Genomic DNA, 16,509 nt, shown 5'->3' with positions numbered 1-16,509 from the left:
TACCCATCCCCTGGACTGGGCCCTGCCCACCTTGGCCACCTGCCCAGAACTGGTCTGAATTCTCCTCTCCAGGCACTTGAGACCAGGACGGGAGAGCTGCAGAGACGGGGAGCATTTGACGCTAAACCACCCGAATGGCACCCCCAGAGAGCAAGTCCGTGAGCACCTGGCCTGAGACCCTGGGGCTTCTCTGAGTCCTGCCCCCCGCCCCCCCAAAGCTGGCAGCTGAGGATCTGTCTTCAATTCCATTCTCTGAGTCATTCCAGCATCCTTTCAATTCATTCCTTTTTTCTCCTCTTAAATGAGCCAAATTTGGAGTTGTGGCTTGCATTTCATAGAAACTTAACCAACAACCCAGAGCTCAAGCAGGGTTTGGGGCCCAAAATTGGAAACAGCATTAAGAATATTTTTGCCCACATTTGTCCTCTGCCCTGTTTATCTCAAGCTGCCCTTCAGGGGGCTCTGGAGCTAGGTCTGGTAAGGTAGTTAGAAACATTATACCCCCCCCCAACCCCCCCAGTAAGTTTCCAGAGAAACAGCTTCGCCCAGGACCCCTGGCCCTATACCCTGGGTACATCAATGCCACTCTGGACAAGCACACTGATTTCCAGAATCTTCTCTCCGTGGCTGGTCAGAGCTGGGCCCTCCTGGAGACGGCAGGTCTCCTCCAGGCCCCTGAAGGCTGCAGCTTCTGGGTCAGTGGCATCGGCTTAGCGTCGGGAGCAAATCAGCCTGACTCACAATCACCAGGGGGTAGAATGGACAAACTTTATTTCTAAGAAGAAGATTCACGCTTTCATAATTAGTATAACTCTGAAGGGCTCACGTAGGCTTTGCTGGTCGTGCAGCTAACTACAGGTCATTTCCTGACCTCCTGGGCCCAGCCTTCATTCGTTGACCGCCTCTTCTTTGTCTTTCTTCCCTTCCTCGGTTTCTCCTGCATCTTTCAGATTTTGGCGCGCAAACTCCTCAAAAACTAAATTTTCATCCTGAAAACTAAAATGAGACAGAGAACATTCTGATCACCGTTCATTCATGGAAGCTTAAGATGAAATCTCCAGTGAGACTGAAGTTTCACCCTCTCCCTTTCGCAACAATGGAACGGATCAAGATTTTCCGATGGGACAGAAAAGGGCCACACTGTTTTCCCTTCACTTTCCATTTAGGATCTCTTTTTTAGAGAGAAAAATAAGAGAGAAGTGAAGTCAGGCATGCAGTGAACTGACGCAGCCTGTGTAACTGTGCATGCACACCTCGGTACTAGGGAGCCACGGGAGGCAAGGCCGGGCGGGCTGAGCTGTCCTGACAGCGTGGAGCATTCCCAAGACTCAAAGGGGCCAGCGCCGGAGCAAGGGAGGAAGTGGGGACGCCGGGAACCCCCAGGGCAGTGTTTGAATGGCTCACCTTTCCTTTGCTGTTGCACAGATACAGAGGAGAGAGGCAGAGAGAGAGAGAAAGAGAGAGGTTATTAGCATGAATTTTTCATCACAGCTGTCCCGCAGAACCTCTTCCTCACTTAGATGACTTGACTGTTGGAGGGAGAATAAGGCCCATGAGCCACATATGGCGTTCATGATACTGGCTTGCTAATTCCTGCTTTTTGCCTTTTCCCACTTGCAGTGTTTTTCTACCCTTAATTTAAACTACCGCTTCCTTTTAAAAGTGCCACAAACCTCACCTCCTCAAAAGAAACAAGCCACAGTCTGGTTGCTAGGACCCTTCCTCTGATCCGCCTCACCCGCTCTGAGGCCACTTCTCTTTCTCCCAGGTGTTCTCGCCCCACCCCACACCTGGGCCAGAGGCCGGGGGGGTGCTGCGGAACTGTCCTCCCCAGCCCCCGCCAGCCCCCACCGGACAGTCCAGGGGTGAGACCTGGGAATCCGCGTCCAGCCAGCACCCCGCCAGGTTGGGGCTGCCCTAAAGCTTGATGACCACCGACTGGCACCTCGACGTTCAATTCCTTTGTTAACACAGCAATCTTTTGGGGGGAAGTGGATGCTTTCAAGTGTTTCGTATCCCTAGATTGGTTGATATTATTTTGCATGGTTTTGTTCTAGTTATAGCTTTCTGCCCACCTAGTAAAGTGCTGGTATAAGTCTCGGACAGTGAGCAAGGAAGAGCTAATGAAGTTAGAGAATATAGAGGGTTTGTGGGGGGCACAGTGGAGGGTGGACGGCAAGCCACTGCTTTTGTCTCTCCTGCCTGCCCGGAAGCCAGAGCTGGGGTGGCCTGGAGGAGGTGGGCGGCTATGGGGGTGGCCTGGGAGAGGTGGGCGGCTATGGGGGTGGCCTGGGGGAGGTGGGCGGCTATGGGGGTGGCCTGGGGGAGGTGGGCGGCTATGGGGGTGGCTTGGGGAAGGTGGGCGGCTATGGGGGCTGCTAACCACAGAGCACCTAAGGGGAGTTTTAACTTATCAAAAGCTCCTCCTGGGCAAGAAATACCCTGGAGCCTCATAGTGCTAAGCCCATAAAATTACATTAACTGGAAAACAGTGATGAAGAGGCAGGCAACAGGATGGAATCCTATAAACACCCCTGGATTCAGCATAGATGCTCTTGGCCGGTTGATAAGAACTTGGTGGCATTTCTTGGTGGCACTTATTTTGTACTAATTATTTGGTCCCTGGCCTTGGCAGGGCTTTTTAACCACAACCCTGGCTTTCTCTGCTTCAGGCCTACCCACTTACTCCAGGGAGCTAGAACTATGTCACTAAGATATGAGCTCACATCTGCAATGAACGAATTCATGGGGAATTCAGAATTCTGTGGGGTGATTGGTCCTAAGATTTCCTCCCTGAACTTTCCCAGTACTTTTAAAAGCTCATTGTTTAGCCTTTACATTGCGATATGATGGATGCAAGGACACAACGAGTGTACCATGAGAATGCTGTAGAGGAAGGAGAAATAACTCCATTGCCCCCCAAATTAAGTCATAAAGTCTATTCACAGCTCCAGAAAGCACCCCAAGATAAACTTACAACATCTCCTCAGGAGATCACCTTTTAAAATGTCCTTTGAAGGGACCAGTTAGCATCTCAATCTCACAGAGCTTTTTTTAAAAAAGAGCATTTTAATGAGACAAGGAGAAATAAATAAGAAACTCATGTGACTAACTCATATTTTTCCCCAAAAGGAATGTTTTGATAAAGTACATTGAGGATTTGAATTCAAAATATTTGGAAAAAAATACTTGGAGATGAAGAATTCTTAGACAAATCCCAACATGACTATGGATGTTCGTTGATTTGTAAATGTCATTTCATCAATATAGAAAAGCATGAGAAAAATAAGCCAGTCGGTTTATGCCGCTTTTCCTTAAATTTCCACTTAGTGATAAAACTATGGACAGTTAAAAGACGAGCCCATTCTGCTTTTATTTTCCGCTCAGCTGCCTTAACACACAGTGGAGATTTTTCCTTGGAATTTCTGAGATTTAGCCTATATTATATGTGCTGCTTCATTTACTTTTTATTAAAGAGCTTTATTGAGGTCCGACTCACATACCTACACAGTTCACCCATTTAAAGGGTATAATCCTCTGCTTTTCAGGATGTCCACAGAGTTGCACAACCATTGCTTCTTTTAACAACCAGGCAAGAGCCAATGGATCTACCACTGAAATGAGCTGGGGTTTCAGGATGGAGCTGGTCGTTTTTTATCAGCGCACTATATCCTCATCACAATCACCACTGTCAACATTATAAATGTCAGGCCTTCTGGGTCCAATTGAAATTCAAAGGCCCTCAGGCTCTCAAATTTATGTTCTCCGGAAACACCTCTAAATCTAAATCCAGGTCTGTGGAGGGCAGAACCAAGGCTTTTAATTCATTCCAGAAAAACTTAATTAGAGTCCCAGGTCCGAGGGTGAGGAGGGTGGGTTCTGCCCCAGCTTAGGGAAGGCCCACCGGCTCCAGGCTCTGCCACGCCCCTGGTGCACTCCTTTCTAGGCCAGGCAGGCCGTCGTGCAGATGAAATGGAATCCTGTATACCTGGCCATTCCCATGCTTGGCGATGTGTTCAAGAAAGGTTAGGGATGACTAAAGAATCAATCTGCAACAGTAGAAGGCTGGAGAAAGCCGAGGTAGGGGAGGGACTGACCTGAGTCCTCAGGCTGGGGGTGCATGAGGCGGAAGGGCACCTCGGTGGCCACTTCACTATAAAAAAAGAAGAATGCAAACTGGTGAGAACGCATGCTCACGGTGGTGGCAGCGAGGGGCTGGAGCTGCAGAGACTCACAAAAGACCCCCCAGGCCCAAGCCCAAAGAGCATTTAGTGGAACTGTAGAGAAAGAAAAAGAAATCAGCAGGTGGCCAGGCAGGAGTTGGAAATGTATTCCCCAGAACAGGTGGTGGAAAAGTTGCATTTACCCAGGGCCCAGGCAGCTAGTGTGTCTTAGGTTCCCCGTGCTCCTGGCTGTAGGTTGCTGTGATATAATACTGTGCATAGAAAAGGAATGAAATCCTGGAGAAACAACAGTTATTTTTTTTTTCCAAGAGAACACTAATTTTCGTATTTAAAAATCTGTGTGCGAGGGTGGGCCACGGTAGCTGAGTGGCAGAGTTCTCATTTGCCATGCAAAGACCCAGGTTCGATTCCCAGTGCCTGCCCATGCAAAAAAAAAAAAAAAAAAAAAATCTATTTGAGGGCTGGTGTGTTGTGGGGCAGGGCACACAGCCACCTGCTAAAAAGCAGTACAGAGGCAAGAAGAGGGCACAGAATTCCAAAAGCTAAAGGACTTTGGGGCACCTTGTACTTTTCACGAAAAGAAGTCAGGAAGGAAACAGAAGGAAATCTGGGCAAATGAAGGATGGAAATATTAGGGAAGAGGTGAAGAAAATGAGGGTCCCTCCTTGCTTCACCCAGGGCCCACTGCCTCCCACATGGTGGGGCACCTCTTTAGTCAAAGCCCATCTCTTTACAACCAAGCCACCCTTGTCAGCCCCAGGTGCCCAGGGGTCTAGGTGTAAGGCATACCTTGGGTTGCAGGAGAGGGAGAGAGATGCTTGGGGTTAGAGTGAAAGAGAATGTAAGGTCAGCGCCTGTCTCAGTTGTCACTTAATTGTCCACTTCTTTATGCCTGGTCTAAAAGGCAGCCCCATTGAGTGTGCCAGTTTCCTGGGTGTGGGTGTATATGAGTCCTTGCCCAGGTATAGGCCCAGCAGCAGTCTCAAAGAAACACCCCCAGCCGCACACCTGTTAACCTAGGTTTTAATGATGCATTCCAAGGCAGTGGGTATCATTTCATAACTTGCTGAGCATAAATGCCCGGAAACCAGATTTCACCAGATGCTGGCATTGAACCCCAGGTTTGCTGGGGAATCCAGCAGAGAAGAAAAAAAGTGAAGAGGCTTACCTGGAGGTGAGCTCTCCCAGAAAGCTAGGAAACACAAAAACAGACTGTGGTCACCGCCCCCCTACAGTAATGTGATTTTATTTCTTTTCAGAAGCAGGACAAGTCCCCCTCACACTTCACAAATCACAACTCACAACTTCAGGATCTTTGCAAAGCTCTTAATTTTCAACTCAACTCTTTCCTTCTACTTGTGATTGTATCTTTTTTTCAAGAGAATTCATTAAAAAGAGGCAATCACTGAAGTTTAAGCCCTAAAGTCTGTGGCAGAATCAGGTAATTGTGAAATACCTGTTTTTCATTGATCTCAACTGCAAAAAGAAACTCCACTCTGTTTATAGGTCCCCTCAGGGGAAAGGAAATGAAACATGATCCATTTTGAAAACACAGTAAATATAAGCCCTGTGTTAATAAAATATGCAAAATAGACCTGTCGATTACTTTGCCATGCTAGCCATGCTACTTACAGACATGGAACAGTAAAAAAAAAAAAAAAAACCCTTGCCTTTTGTGGTCATCCAAAGCCTCTGGCAATGGAATTTGAAAAGGAAAATGAGAATTCAAGAATTCAAGAGTTTGGGTGAGATTAAAGAAATGGGAAAAACTCATTTTACAAAAAATGGAAAACCATTTCCTCAGAACTCTGAAATTTATGTGTGTGAAAAGGAGCTTCCCAAATCCTGTCATTACAGCAGGTAGAGCACAGATGAGAAAGAAAAGTCTCCCCTTTATAAAGGATGCCTCCTGAGACACAAATGAATGAACATCTGCTGACAGCTCGTTTGACAGCCGCCATTCTTTTCCAAAGGACAACCTGGCATGGTTTTCATTGCTGCATACAACCTCTGTTGCCTGAGCATGGGCACAACTATTTTTGCAAAGTCGTATTAATAGAGTGCAGATCTCACAGTCTGCTTTCCTACCTTTTCCACTTGGGATTTTATCAGACAGAATTGCAAAACTATTCACGTATAGTCTCTCCAAAACTCCACTTGGTAATCAATAGAATTTGTGGACCTCCTGTTTCTTTGTGTCTCCCACTTAATCAGAAAAGGAACTGTGGAGACCATGGAAGGCCAGGACAGAGCAGGAGGGGTGGCGCTTAGACACTTACCCGGAAACTGTAAGCTTCACCTTGACCTGGTAAGATACCAGGATTCCCAGGACAGTCCGGTCTATGCCTTCCTTAATGCTGCCCAAACAACAAAGAAAAGGAGAAGAATTCAGGGGAGCCGGGCAAAGCGAAGACCAGATGAATGACCCCTTCCACCTCTCACCCATGCATGCCAACAAGGAGGTGTCCTCTCCAGGAAGTGGTGAACTCAGTCAATCAATCAAGCTGTCAGAATCCTAGAACTTTATAGAATCGGGGCAGGGAGAATTCCTTTCGTGCTTTGTAGCATGGCGTTTCCTCCTCTAGACGTTCAGAGAGGACGGAGTGTTCCTCCTTCTTCATGCCCCCTCTTAGTTCATGCTCATGGACCTGGTCACCCAGCTAGAAGCCTTATCCTCTGCAGTCCCTCCCTCCCTCCCACCTGCCATAACCACCCATCCCTGGCAGGACACTGAGTCCTCCCATATGCTTTCCTCCCACGTGGATTATCTCAATAGCTTCTCTCCTCAATGCCAGGCTCCTTCCCTGAGCTCTTGCCCACTGCACTGGGGCACAGCTGGCAATCTATGATCCGGCCTTTGCCTGCCTTTGCCAACTCAGATTCCATGTACTGACTTCACCAAACACAGACCTGTCCCGAAACATACTCCCCCCTCCCCCCATCCCCCAGTACCCCACTTTGGAAAGCCTTCTTGCCCACTTGTCAGACAATGCCAGGTCTCCCTCCTCAGCACCCCACTTGTGGGATAAGGCCATGGGCCTCCATCAACCCTGATTGCAGGGGACTGGGATTGTTCTCTTCCTGGCTCTTGATACCTCTGTGTCCCCAGTACCCAGTAGGCACCAAGAGCTGAGTAAATGGTTACATGAAGGAACAGAGGTGCATGAGACTACTACATATGCCCTAGAGAGAGTACAGACTGACAAGTAATTTCCTCAACAAAAATTTCATTTATAGATTCCACTAGTAAGCATTGAGCTCCAACTATAAGAAGGCACCATGCTAGGCAATTTAACATAGATTTTATCTCACGTGACCCAACGTGTTTTAGGTTGTCCAATAACAAAAGCTACAATACAAAGAAAGTCATGAAATACTAGCTAAAATAATGTGAACAGAGGTAGAAACCAGAGGCTGGAGGTAGGTGGCAGGGGAGGGTGTGTTGAGAAGCCTGGGCAGGGAAGCACCATGGACATGTGCTTCTAGGACCACAATGCCCCCCAAAAGAATGCTGTGCCAGTTCACTGGTACCTGAGGTTCCTTTATGAGGCCAAATGCCTTTTGTCTGCAATTGTGGAATGCAGCCAAGCACTGGGTAGAGAGAGGTGGCCACCAAAGAGGAAAAAAAGGATGCAAGTCTGAGACTCTAGCTCTTTGCACAGGATTGACTCTACCTTGCACTGAACGGGACCCAATCAGAAGTGGGGGAACAGAATATGCTTTTGTCACATGGGTGGGAACACCCATGAGTTTTCTCCCTGCTGGTGATGATCCCTTCCAAGTCCCACCCATGCACGCCATAGTGTGTGTGGATTTTCCTTGAATGGAAGATTCACACACCACATACACACACATGCAGAGATTTGCAGATCCAAGTTCTGCTGTGGGTGTCACTTTCAGGGGCCCTAGATGTCAGTGCCGAAGCTGGGAGAGAAACAAGGAACTCAGGGTCAGGAGCAGACTTTGCCTTGCCATTAACCAACCGGGTGACCTTGGGTGAGTCAATCATTGTGGCTGAACTTCAATTTCCTTATCCATAAAATGACTATACATATGCCATCCTCACAAAGACAGAGACTTTTGTGTTTGTAAAATATTCCATAAACCAGTAAAGTGCTTTATAAATGCAATTGGTCATTATTGATATTATGATTTTTATCCTTGAATAATTTGACCTAGGATATCCTTCTCCCTGTTATTTTTGCCCTTAGGGCTTCGGGAGTGTGCCGTAGAATCTAACACAATAGCTCAGCCAATTATCCTCCAAAAATCCTTGGGCTCCTGCAGTATGACCTTCTGCCAAATATTCTTTGTCCCCCCATATTTAGATCTCAGAGAATATGTGCTCCTAGACTATGGGGCCACATCTTCATACACACCTGCCCCTTCCCATGGGCACCACCCATAGGTGGTCTCACCAGGGCCACACGGGAGCCCCCAGCATGTCACATGGGAAATGGTGACAATATGGGAGCATGAGCCTGGGCCATGGCTCCTACCCAAACCCTTGGGGTTCACCAACAGACAAAAAGGTATGGCAGTGGGTATCTGATCTGCTGCCTAAATTTGGCCAGTGTTTCTTTGAGTCGGGCTTATCCTCATTTAAGTGGAATCAACATCTGCAGCCATTGGGGTCTCCTGTTCTTTTACCTTTACTGTTGGAAAATGAATAAACAAATGAACGAAATGTAGCCAAATGTATAATTCAGTTAATATGCATAGGACACTATACTAGTTAATAATACTTCTAAATAGTGATAGCTGACATTGATTGAGCACTTATCATTACTGCTCTGTAAGATAGGAACCATTGTCACTCTCATATAAGGATGGGAAAACTGAGATTCTCAGAGAGTTCAGGCAATTTACCAGGATCACCTAGCGGGTAGGAAGTGGAGCCGGGGTTTGGTGCAAAGTTGTTTTTAGAGCCTGCAGCTGTAACCACCATGGCAGGCCAGACCACTAAGTCTGCATCCTGCCTTGCAAAACACAGCCCTTCATCCTGCACGAGCAACTTCTGAGCTCAGGGGGTGAGATAAGACAGGGGAGCAGAGCAGTGCCAGTCCCGCTGCAGAGACCAGCCTCCTCCCCGGGCTTTGAGCTGCAAGGACTCACATGGTGCTGGAGGCGAGGTTGGTGTCCTCGTGCTTGATCTTCCCATCCAGGGCAATGCCCCGTCTTTCTCGATTGTTCGCCAGCAAGGGTACCAGTGTCAGCGTCTTCGTCCAAGTGCTGTTTGGTAGCACTTTTTCTCTGGAGGAAGAAAAACAGAAAGGAGAGTTGGTCAGTTGTCACTTACCACTGTAAACACCACCATCAACCCCACAAGACATGGTTTTCCAGGATCAAAGCTCCCTGAAACTCGTCAAAAAGATCAGTTCAGATTTGAAAAAGCTTGTGAATCTGCTTTACAAGAAGCAGAACATTATTAGTTAAACCTCAAAGTAGGCTGGTAGCAACATTAGGATGCTACCTCAAGCCCCCAAGCCTGCTCTGGCTCACTGAATTTCTAGAAAGTTCTACAGAGTTAAATGAGACCAACTAGCTTGAGGCTCAGAGAACCACAGTCTCCTCCTGGATGTGAAGCCATCTGGCCAGTGTCAGCATCAACACCAGGGTAGAAGTTCTTGGGTCATGTGCCTGGGTGGTGAGCAGCCAGTATGGGTGAGGTGGGGTGCTCTGGGCACCATGCACACTGGACTGGTTTGGGTTAAAAGTAGCATACACACTCTTTCTCTACCCAATTGTCTCAATTGTTGGTTGGGCAGTGGGTTAACCAACACCTGACAGATAGCAGAGGAGGGTCCCAAAGGGCAGGACAGTGTTCGAGTTGGTGACACAAGCTGTGTGTATATCTCCAGGGTCAGGCAGCATCTCGGAGCAGCATCAGATGCTGGGCTCAGCCATCCATGCATGCAGCACGCGCCGTGCTGAGAGCTGTCCATGCTCCATCTCACCCTTGGCCATGCTACGTAGCGTGCTCTCTATCCTCACACTAGGCCAGAAGAAGGCAGGACAAGGCCCTGGAAGCTCTGCCTAGGTGCTGGCATCAGGGACATTTTTTCAATCTGTTTAGAGACAGGCTGGAAGTCTGAACTGCCAGGCCCAGAAGTTCTTCCCTCATTAAGATCTGAACTCTCCCTGGAGAGCTCAAAGCAGCTGCTGCTCTCCCACCTCCAGTGTATGCAGGAAGCTCCCAGGCAGGGTCTTTACCAAATTCTGTTTGAGCTCGAGCCCCAAGTGGCTGCGTGGTCCCATCAGGGTCCTAATGGAGTCTCTCTTCTCCTAATGAGTGTGATTTGGGCAGCAGCATGACAGAGGCAGAAATCACACTTGTAGAGGTGACCATTGTAGGAAGGGCCCTTGGGATCAAGCTGGAGTGATGGCCTTTCCTGCTGCAAGGTTTGCCAAAGTACTGTGCCAAGGGTCCTGAGGCCAGTCCAGCCACTGTCCAGCTCCTCTGGGTGCTGACTCATCGAGGTCAGCATGGGCCCCCTGGGACTGGATGGTGGACAGCAGCCCAGCAGTTAGGCCTGACCTGGTACAGAGGAGGCTTGCTCACCAGAGTCCAGCACAGCCATGGGGTTCGGGGATATTGGTTTCTGTTCTGTAGCCATCTGAGTGGCCTCTAGTCTAAGATCCATTGGCTGGGGTTGGCTCAGCATTGAAGCTTTCTCACACCTTTATGGGGGTCCTAGAATAGTTCTCAGTTTCTTAGGAATCATTTGGTTCAAAATGCACCCAAGGCCTGAAATGAGGACAGATAATGGGATTAACACAGCTTTGGACTATTTGCCCCCATCACTGCTGAGCAAATGCCAAAAGTCAAGCCAGGGCTGAGATGCCCAGGGCACAAGAGTGAGCCAGGATGAACCCTAAAAAGTTGGACATACCCCAGGACTGGCACAAAGGAGTCTGTCAATAAGTTTTGGTTCTTTCCTCCTCCTCCCCTTTAAATCTATAATTAAACTTAACCTGAATCTCTTTTGAGTAATAGTTGACCCCAAGGCTGTCTTTTAAATTTTATGTAATATTATCCTGCTGAATTATGTCATCTTTCCTGACCATCCTCCTTTCTGTAACACTGGTAAGATCTTTATGTACCACGCATAGAACATTCCAGACAAGGAGGAAAAATCTTCCAATGCTACCCTCCAAAGAGGCAGGGGTTTAATCCCCAGTAGCCTGTGTGTTAAATGAATTGATTTGACTTTTTAGCACAAAGCTTAACTGAGCAGGTCTCTCACTATAGCACGAAGGAGCCATTGCAGGATTCTTTTTTGTCAGTTCTACTAAAGGAAGCCAACAGGCTAAGAATTGATGCATCATTTGAATCCAGTTGTCACTGGTACAGGATTTTAAAATCGGTGAGAAGATCAAAATACAGAGACCTGCAACCTCCAGATGGGTTCCTAGGCCAGATAAGTTCTGAAACCCAGAGCGGCCAGCCTCTCCAGAACATCAACTAGTTCCATGCCCCTATCCCATAATATCTACAGCCCTTTCCAACATGAAAAAGTTAGAATGGGCATAGCCTAAATACCCCTAAAGATTGGGAGAAAGATCAAAGGAGAAGGTGGAGTTATAACAGAGAAAATAGGATTTAGCAAATGAGTATGACTGCTGAGTCATTATATTGATATTTCTTTCAGTCTCCAGTGTCTTGGAGCAGGCAGAAGGAAAAACCCAAAATTGTGGAATTGTAATCCATATCAAATTCTGAAATCTATTCTACAACCAATTGTTGTGGTGTGCATTGAAATTTATTACTTTTTTGTTATATGTTCTTTTTCACAATAAAAAAAATTAGTGTTAGAAATAAAATATTATATATATATATATATATATATATATAGAGAGAGAGAGAGAGAGAGAGAGAGAGAGAGAGAGAGACCTGTATCAGTCAGAGTTCTCCAGAAAAACAAAAAGAGAAAGAGAGAAAGATTTTAAGGAATTGGCTCATGTGATTATGGGGCTGGCAAGTCTGAAATCTGTAGGCAGGCTGGCAGGCTGGGAATTCAGATAAGATTGATTTATTTTTCTTTGGGAAATCTTAATTGTTGCTCTTAAGGCCATCAACTGATTGGCTGAGGCCTATCCACAATATCAAGGGTCAACTCCTTTTAAATTTAAAGTCAGTTGGTTGTACGGGACTGATTGTCAAAATTCAGAAATGGGTAGTGCAATACTAACTAACTGTAATACAATAATGTTAGAACACTGAATGAAGCTGGATGTGAGAATGACAGAGGGAGGAGGCCTGGGGGCACAAAGGAAATCAGTGTCTGGTGCTCCTTTTATCTACCTTTTCGACAGACAAGTAAACATACAGATTAAAAATAAATAATAGGAAGAACAAATGTTAAAATAAATTTAATAGATTGAAATACTAGTGATCAATGAAAAGGAGGGGTAAGGGTTATGGTATGTATGAATTTTTTCTGTCAGAAGGAAAGATATACAATAATGACTGAGATGGCATAAGCTAGGAATGCCTGGAGTGTATAATGATAGTGACTAAAGGTACAAATTTAAAAATGTTTTTGCATGAGGAAAACCAAAGGAATGTCATTACTGCAGGGTGTTGAAGATAGATGGTATTTAATATTTTAAAATTTTAACTTATGTGTGAGACTAAAGCAAAAAATGTTTATTTGGTACAAAATTTATATTTTGACTAGCGCAGTTCCTAATATAACTTATATGGACAGCTTAATTGAGCACTATAAGTACATGGAAACTTGAGTAGGGCATGAGATTTTGTAGGTTTATCCAGAGTGATGCCCCAATAAATCCCACAGTGATTTGAACAGTGAATAAAAAAGTATTGGCAAAGTCCCCTTGGGGGAATGGTGAGAAAGAAGGAAAATTCAACTTCCCCAAGTGGAGAATATTTGATATTCTCACAAGCAGTGGGGACAACCAAAGCAATAGGCTGAGCCCCCAATCTTGGGGTTTGTTCATATGAAACTTAACCCCACAAAGGATAGGCTAAGCCTACTTAAAATTAGGCCTAAGAGTCACCCCCAAGAGAATCTCTTTTGTTGCTCAGATGTGGCCTCTCTCTCTCAGCCAATACGACAAGCAAACTCAATGCCCTCCCCTTCTCTACATGAAACATGACTCCCAGGGGTGTGGACCTTCCTGTCAACACGGGACAGAAATCCTAGAATGAGTTGGGACTCAGCATCAAGGAATTGAGGAAACCTTCTCAACCAAAAAGCAGAAGAGCAAAATGAGACAAAATAAAGTGTCAATGGCTGAGAGATTCCAAACAGAGTCAAGAGATTATGCTGGAGGTTATTCTTAGGCATTAAATAGATATCATCTTTATAGTTAAGGTGTAATGGAGAGGCTAGAGGGAACTGCCTGAAAATGTAGAGCTGTGTTCCAGTAGCCATGTTTCTTGAAGATGATTGTATAATGATATGGCTTTCACTATGTGATGTGTGATTGTGAAAACATTGTGTCTGGTGCTCCTTTTATCTACCTTTTCGACAGACAAGTAAACATACAGATTAAAAATAAATAATAGGAAGAACAAATGTTAAAATAAATTTAATAGATTGAAATACTAGTGATCAATGAAAAGGAGGGGTAAGGGTTATGGTATGTATGAATTTTTTTCTGTTTTCTTTTTCTTTTTCTGAATTGATACAAATGTTCTAAGAAATGATCAAGATGATGAATATACAACTATGTGATGATATTGTGAATTACTGATTATATATGTAGAATGAAATGATCATATGGTATGAATGTTTGTGTTTGTTATGTTTAAAAAAATTAATAAAAATAAAAAAATAAAGTCAGTTGGTTATAGATGTCAATCACAACTATAAAACACCTTCACAGCAACATCTAGGCTAGTGTTTGACAAAACAACTGAACACCATAATCTAGTCAAGTTGACACACAAAATTAACCACCATGGAACTCCAGCCTGGGCTGACAGATCATTTGACTATATTGGGATGGGGAATGGAACAGTATCAGATTCCTAAAATTTGCTCCAAAATTAAATAGTAAGGTCAGCTGTACCCATTTCTGACATTTAATCAATTCTCTCATCTTCATCATTCTTTAGATTGGACTGATTTCTCAGAACTCTTGGGAGATGGGTGGGATGAGGCAGGGATAAGGTAGAAATAGAGTTGAGACATAACTTCTTCACAGCCTTTGAAGTGAAATAAAGGGAAGGTATATTCTGGAGCAACTAGAAGGAAAAATCTGAGAGGATCATACGGTAGCCCATGACAAACTCTGGGATCTGTCCTATAACTACTTGTTGAAGAGTGCTTTGAAAACTATTGCTTTTCTCTTTCTTTGCTTTGTATGTATGTTATATTATACAATAAAAAAAAGTTTAAAAAAAGAAAAAAGATAAGGGAAGGAAGTGAAAAGTTGGTGAACTGGGCATTCTAGTTCTTCTATGGTGACTAAAGGGGAACTTGACCTTGAAGGCTGGTCTCCCAGGACAGGGAAGGGCAACCAGTTACTCACTGTGTTTCCTCCATGGCCACCGGCTTGACATAGTAATCGCTTGAGTAGAGAACCACGTTGGCCACTTGTTCCACTGCAAAGGGAGAAGAGCGGTGGATGACTCAGCGTGGGGTCTCTCACACCCATGCAGGGTGTCACCTGGCCCTCCTGGGAATGTTTTCCTCTCCGATGACCTTTTTAGATGGCTTCCTAGACTTGTTTTTCTAAGCCCAAGGCTTCAAATTCCCTGTCTGTCCTCTGGCCACTTCTCTTTGCCAATTGTCTGCTTTGTGTCAACTCCCACCCATGAGCCAGAGTTCCCTGAAACACATTTCCTGTACCTTCCTCTCTTTCTAGCCCAGACTTATTTCCGACTGTCCTTGGGATGACCCTGGCTATCCTTCAAAGGCACAGAATCTTCCAGAATCCTAGAATCTACCATTTGCTTTTCTTCAAACCCAACTCCTTTCAACATAACCCTAAATAATGAGCATTGTCCTTCCTCTTCACCAAGCTAGAAACCATCGGAGATAGCACAAATTTAATTCAAGGACTATTTGGGTTCAAATACCAGTTTAGCTCTTAACTTATTAACTGTAGGGTGAGTTACTTATCAGTTCCCCATCAATACAATGAGGTTGATAATTGTGCCTAACTCATGGGACTGTTGTGAGGATTTAAAAAACGACATTTAATCTCCTTTAAATCAAGTTTGAGGACTAAAAGAAACAATTTGTGTGAATCACTCAGCACCCTGCCCAACTTATAGAAAGCTATTAACATTTTGTTTCATAAAAGTCAAAAACTTTCAAAGGTTAACAGCTTTGATATCAGGTTTGAGAAACCATTCTAAAAAATGCATAAGGCTTTATTAATCCCCCCATTTTGTGAAACATTTTATTGGACACTACAGACAACATGCCAAAAAACTCCAAATCCCATGAAGACTTCAAGGCACACGAGTTAAACCAACACCAAACAGAACCAAACTTTTAAATTAAGAATTCATGCTATCTAGCACAGAACCAAATTCCCACATTTAATCTACAACAGACACACAGGGAAAGAGGAAAGTGCTGCACGACCCGTAAAGGGACCAACCATCCCACTTTGTCTGGCATTGTTCCTGTTGTAGCACTGAAAGTCCAGAGCCTTCCATCCTGGGCAATCCTGGACAGCTGGTCACCCTCAGATACTATAACTTCATCTTGGTCACTGAATGCTTGAGCTTAGAAATAAACTTGGAAGTCACTTTCCCAGGTCATTTCATCACATCTTTTTTATGTGGCCCTTTCTTTCCTTTACATTCAATCAATTAAAAATAGCTTCATATAAGACCATGCCCTGCACTCTGATGACTCTGAGCTGAGGAAATTGTAGGAACAGTAAGCAGGAGGAACCTTTCCTGCAGTTAAAGGTGAGGCTCAGTCATCTTGTTTTGGTGATAAAAGTGTAATGAGCTCTTTACTATTTACCAAGTACTGCTGTATGTGAGCTTTCTTGAAAGCCTTAGAAAACCTGGGCAGGTAGACAAGGAGCTTCTCCTGGACATGGGAACTGGGGGTTCAGAGGCTCTTTTGCAGCCTACAAATTAAGTCCAGGTGTTTTGAATCCAGTACTTTTCCCACCACACTGAGCTGTATTTGTGAACAAAAATGATTGCTGCTCCAAGAAGGAAAACTCCTCCCATGTCTTCCCCCGCCATCTGACCTGGAAGATACAGCCATGGAAAGATGGGAAGATCACCCTTCAAGGGTGTTGTCCCAAGAGGACAGACCTAAACTAGGTAGGAGACGTTTATAAGTTTTCTCTAAGGGACAGCAGAGACAAAGAGGCAATTCCA

At 45.1% G+C, this 16,509-nt stretch overlaps 1 protein-coding gene across 1 annotated transcript in view; it reads right to left on the bottom strand.

Moving 5' to 3' along the window:
- Nucleotides 1–751: 751 nt before the first annotated feature.
- The window catches only part of SAG (S-antigen visual arrestin), a 33,172-nt gene continuing 17,414 nt past the window's right edge, over nt 752–16,509 (bottom strand). Inside the window, exons 9-15 of the mRNA XM_077152069.1 lie at nt 14,688–14,760; nt 9,300–9,437; nt 6,464–6,541; nt 5,353–5,376; nt 4,098–4,153; nt 1,405–1,414; nt 752–996 (exon numbers count right to left, since the gene is read on the bottom strand). Of these exons, the coding sequence (XP_077008184.1) occupies nt 888–996; nt 1,405–1,414; nt 4,098–4,153; nt 5,353–5,376; nt 6,464–6,541; nt 9,300–9,437; nt 14,688–14,760 (488 nt within the window). The 3' untranslated portion in view covers nt 752–887. The remainder of the gene's footprint in view (nt 997–1,404; nt 1,415–4,097; nt 4,154–5,352; nt 5,377–6,463; nt 6,542–9,299; nt 9,438–14,687; nt 14,761–16,509) is intronic.

The sequence above is a fragment of the Tamandua tetradactyla genome, chromosome 3, assembly GCF_023851605.1.
Source record: "Tamandua tetradactyla isolate mTamTet1 chromosome 3, mTamTet1.pri, whole genome shotgun sequence".
NCBI classification, from domain to species: Eukaryota; Metazoa; Chordata; class Mammalia; order Pilosa; family Myrmecophagidae; genus Tamandua; species Tamandua tetradactyla.
Note: the sequence above shows the minus strand (reverse complement) of the source record. Positions and strands in the feature narration are given on the sequence as shown.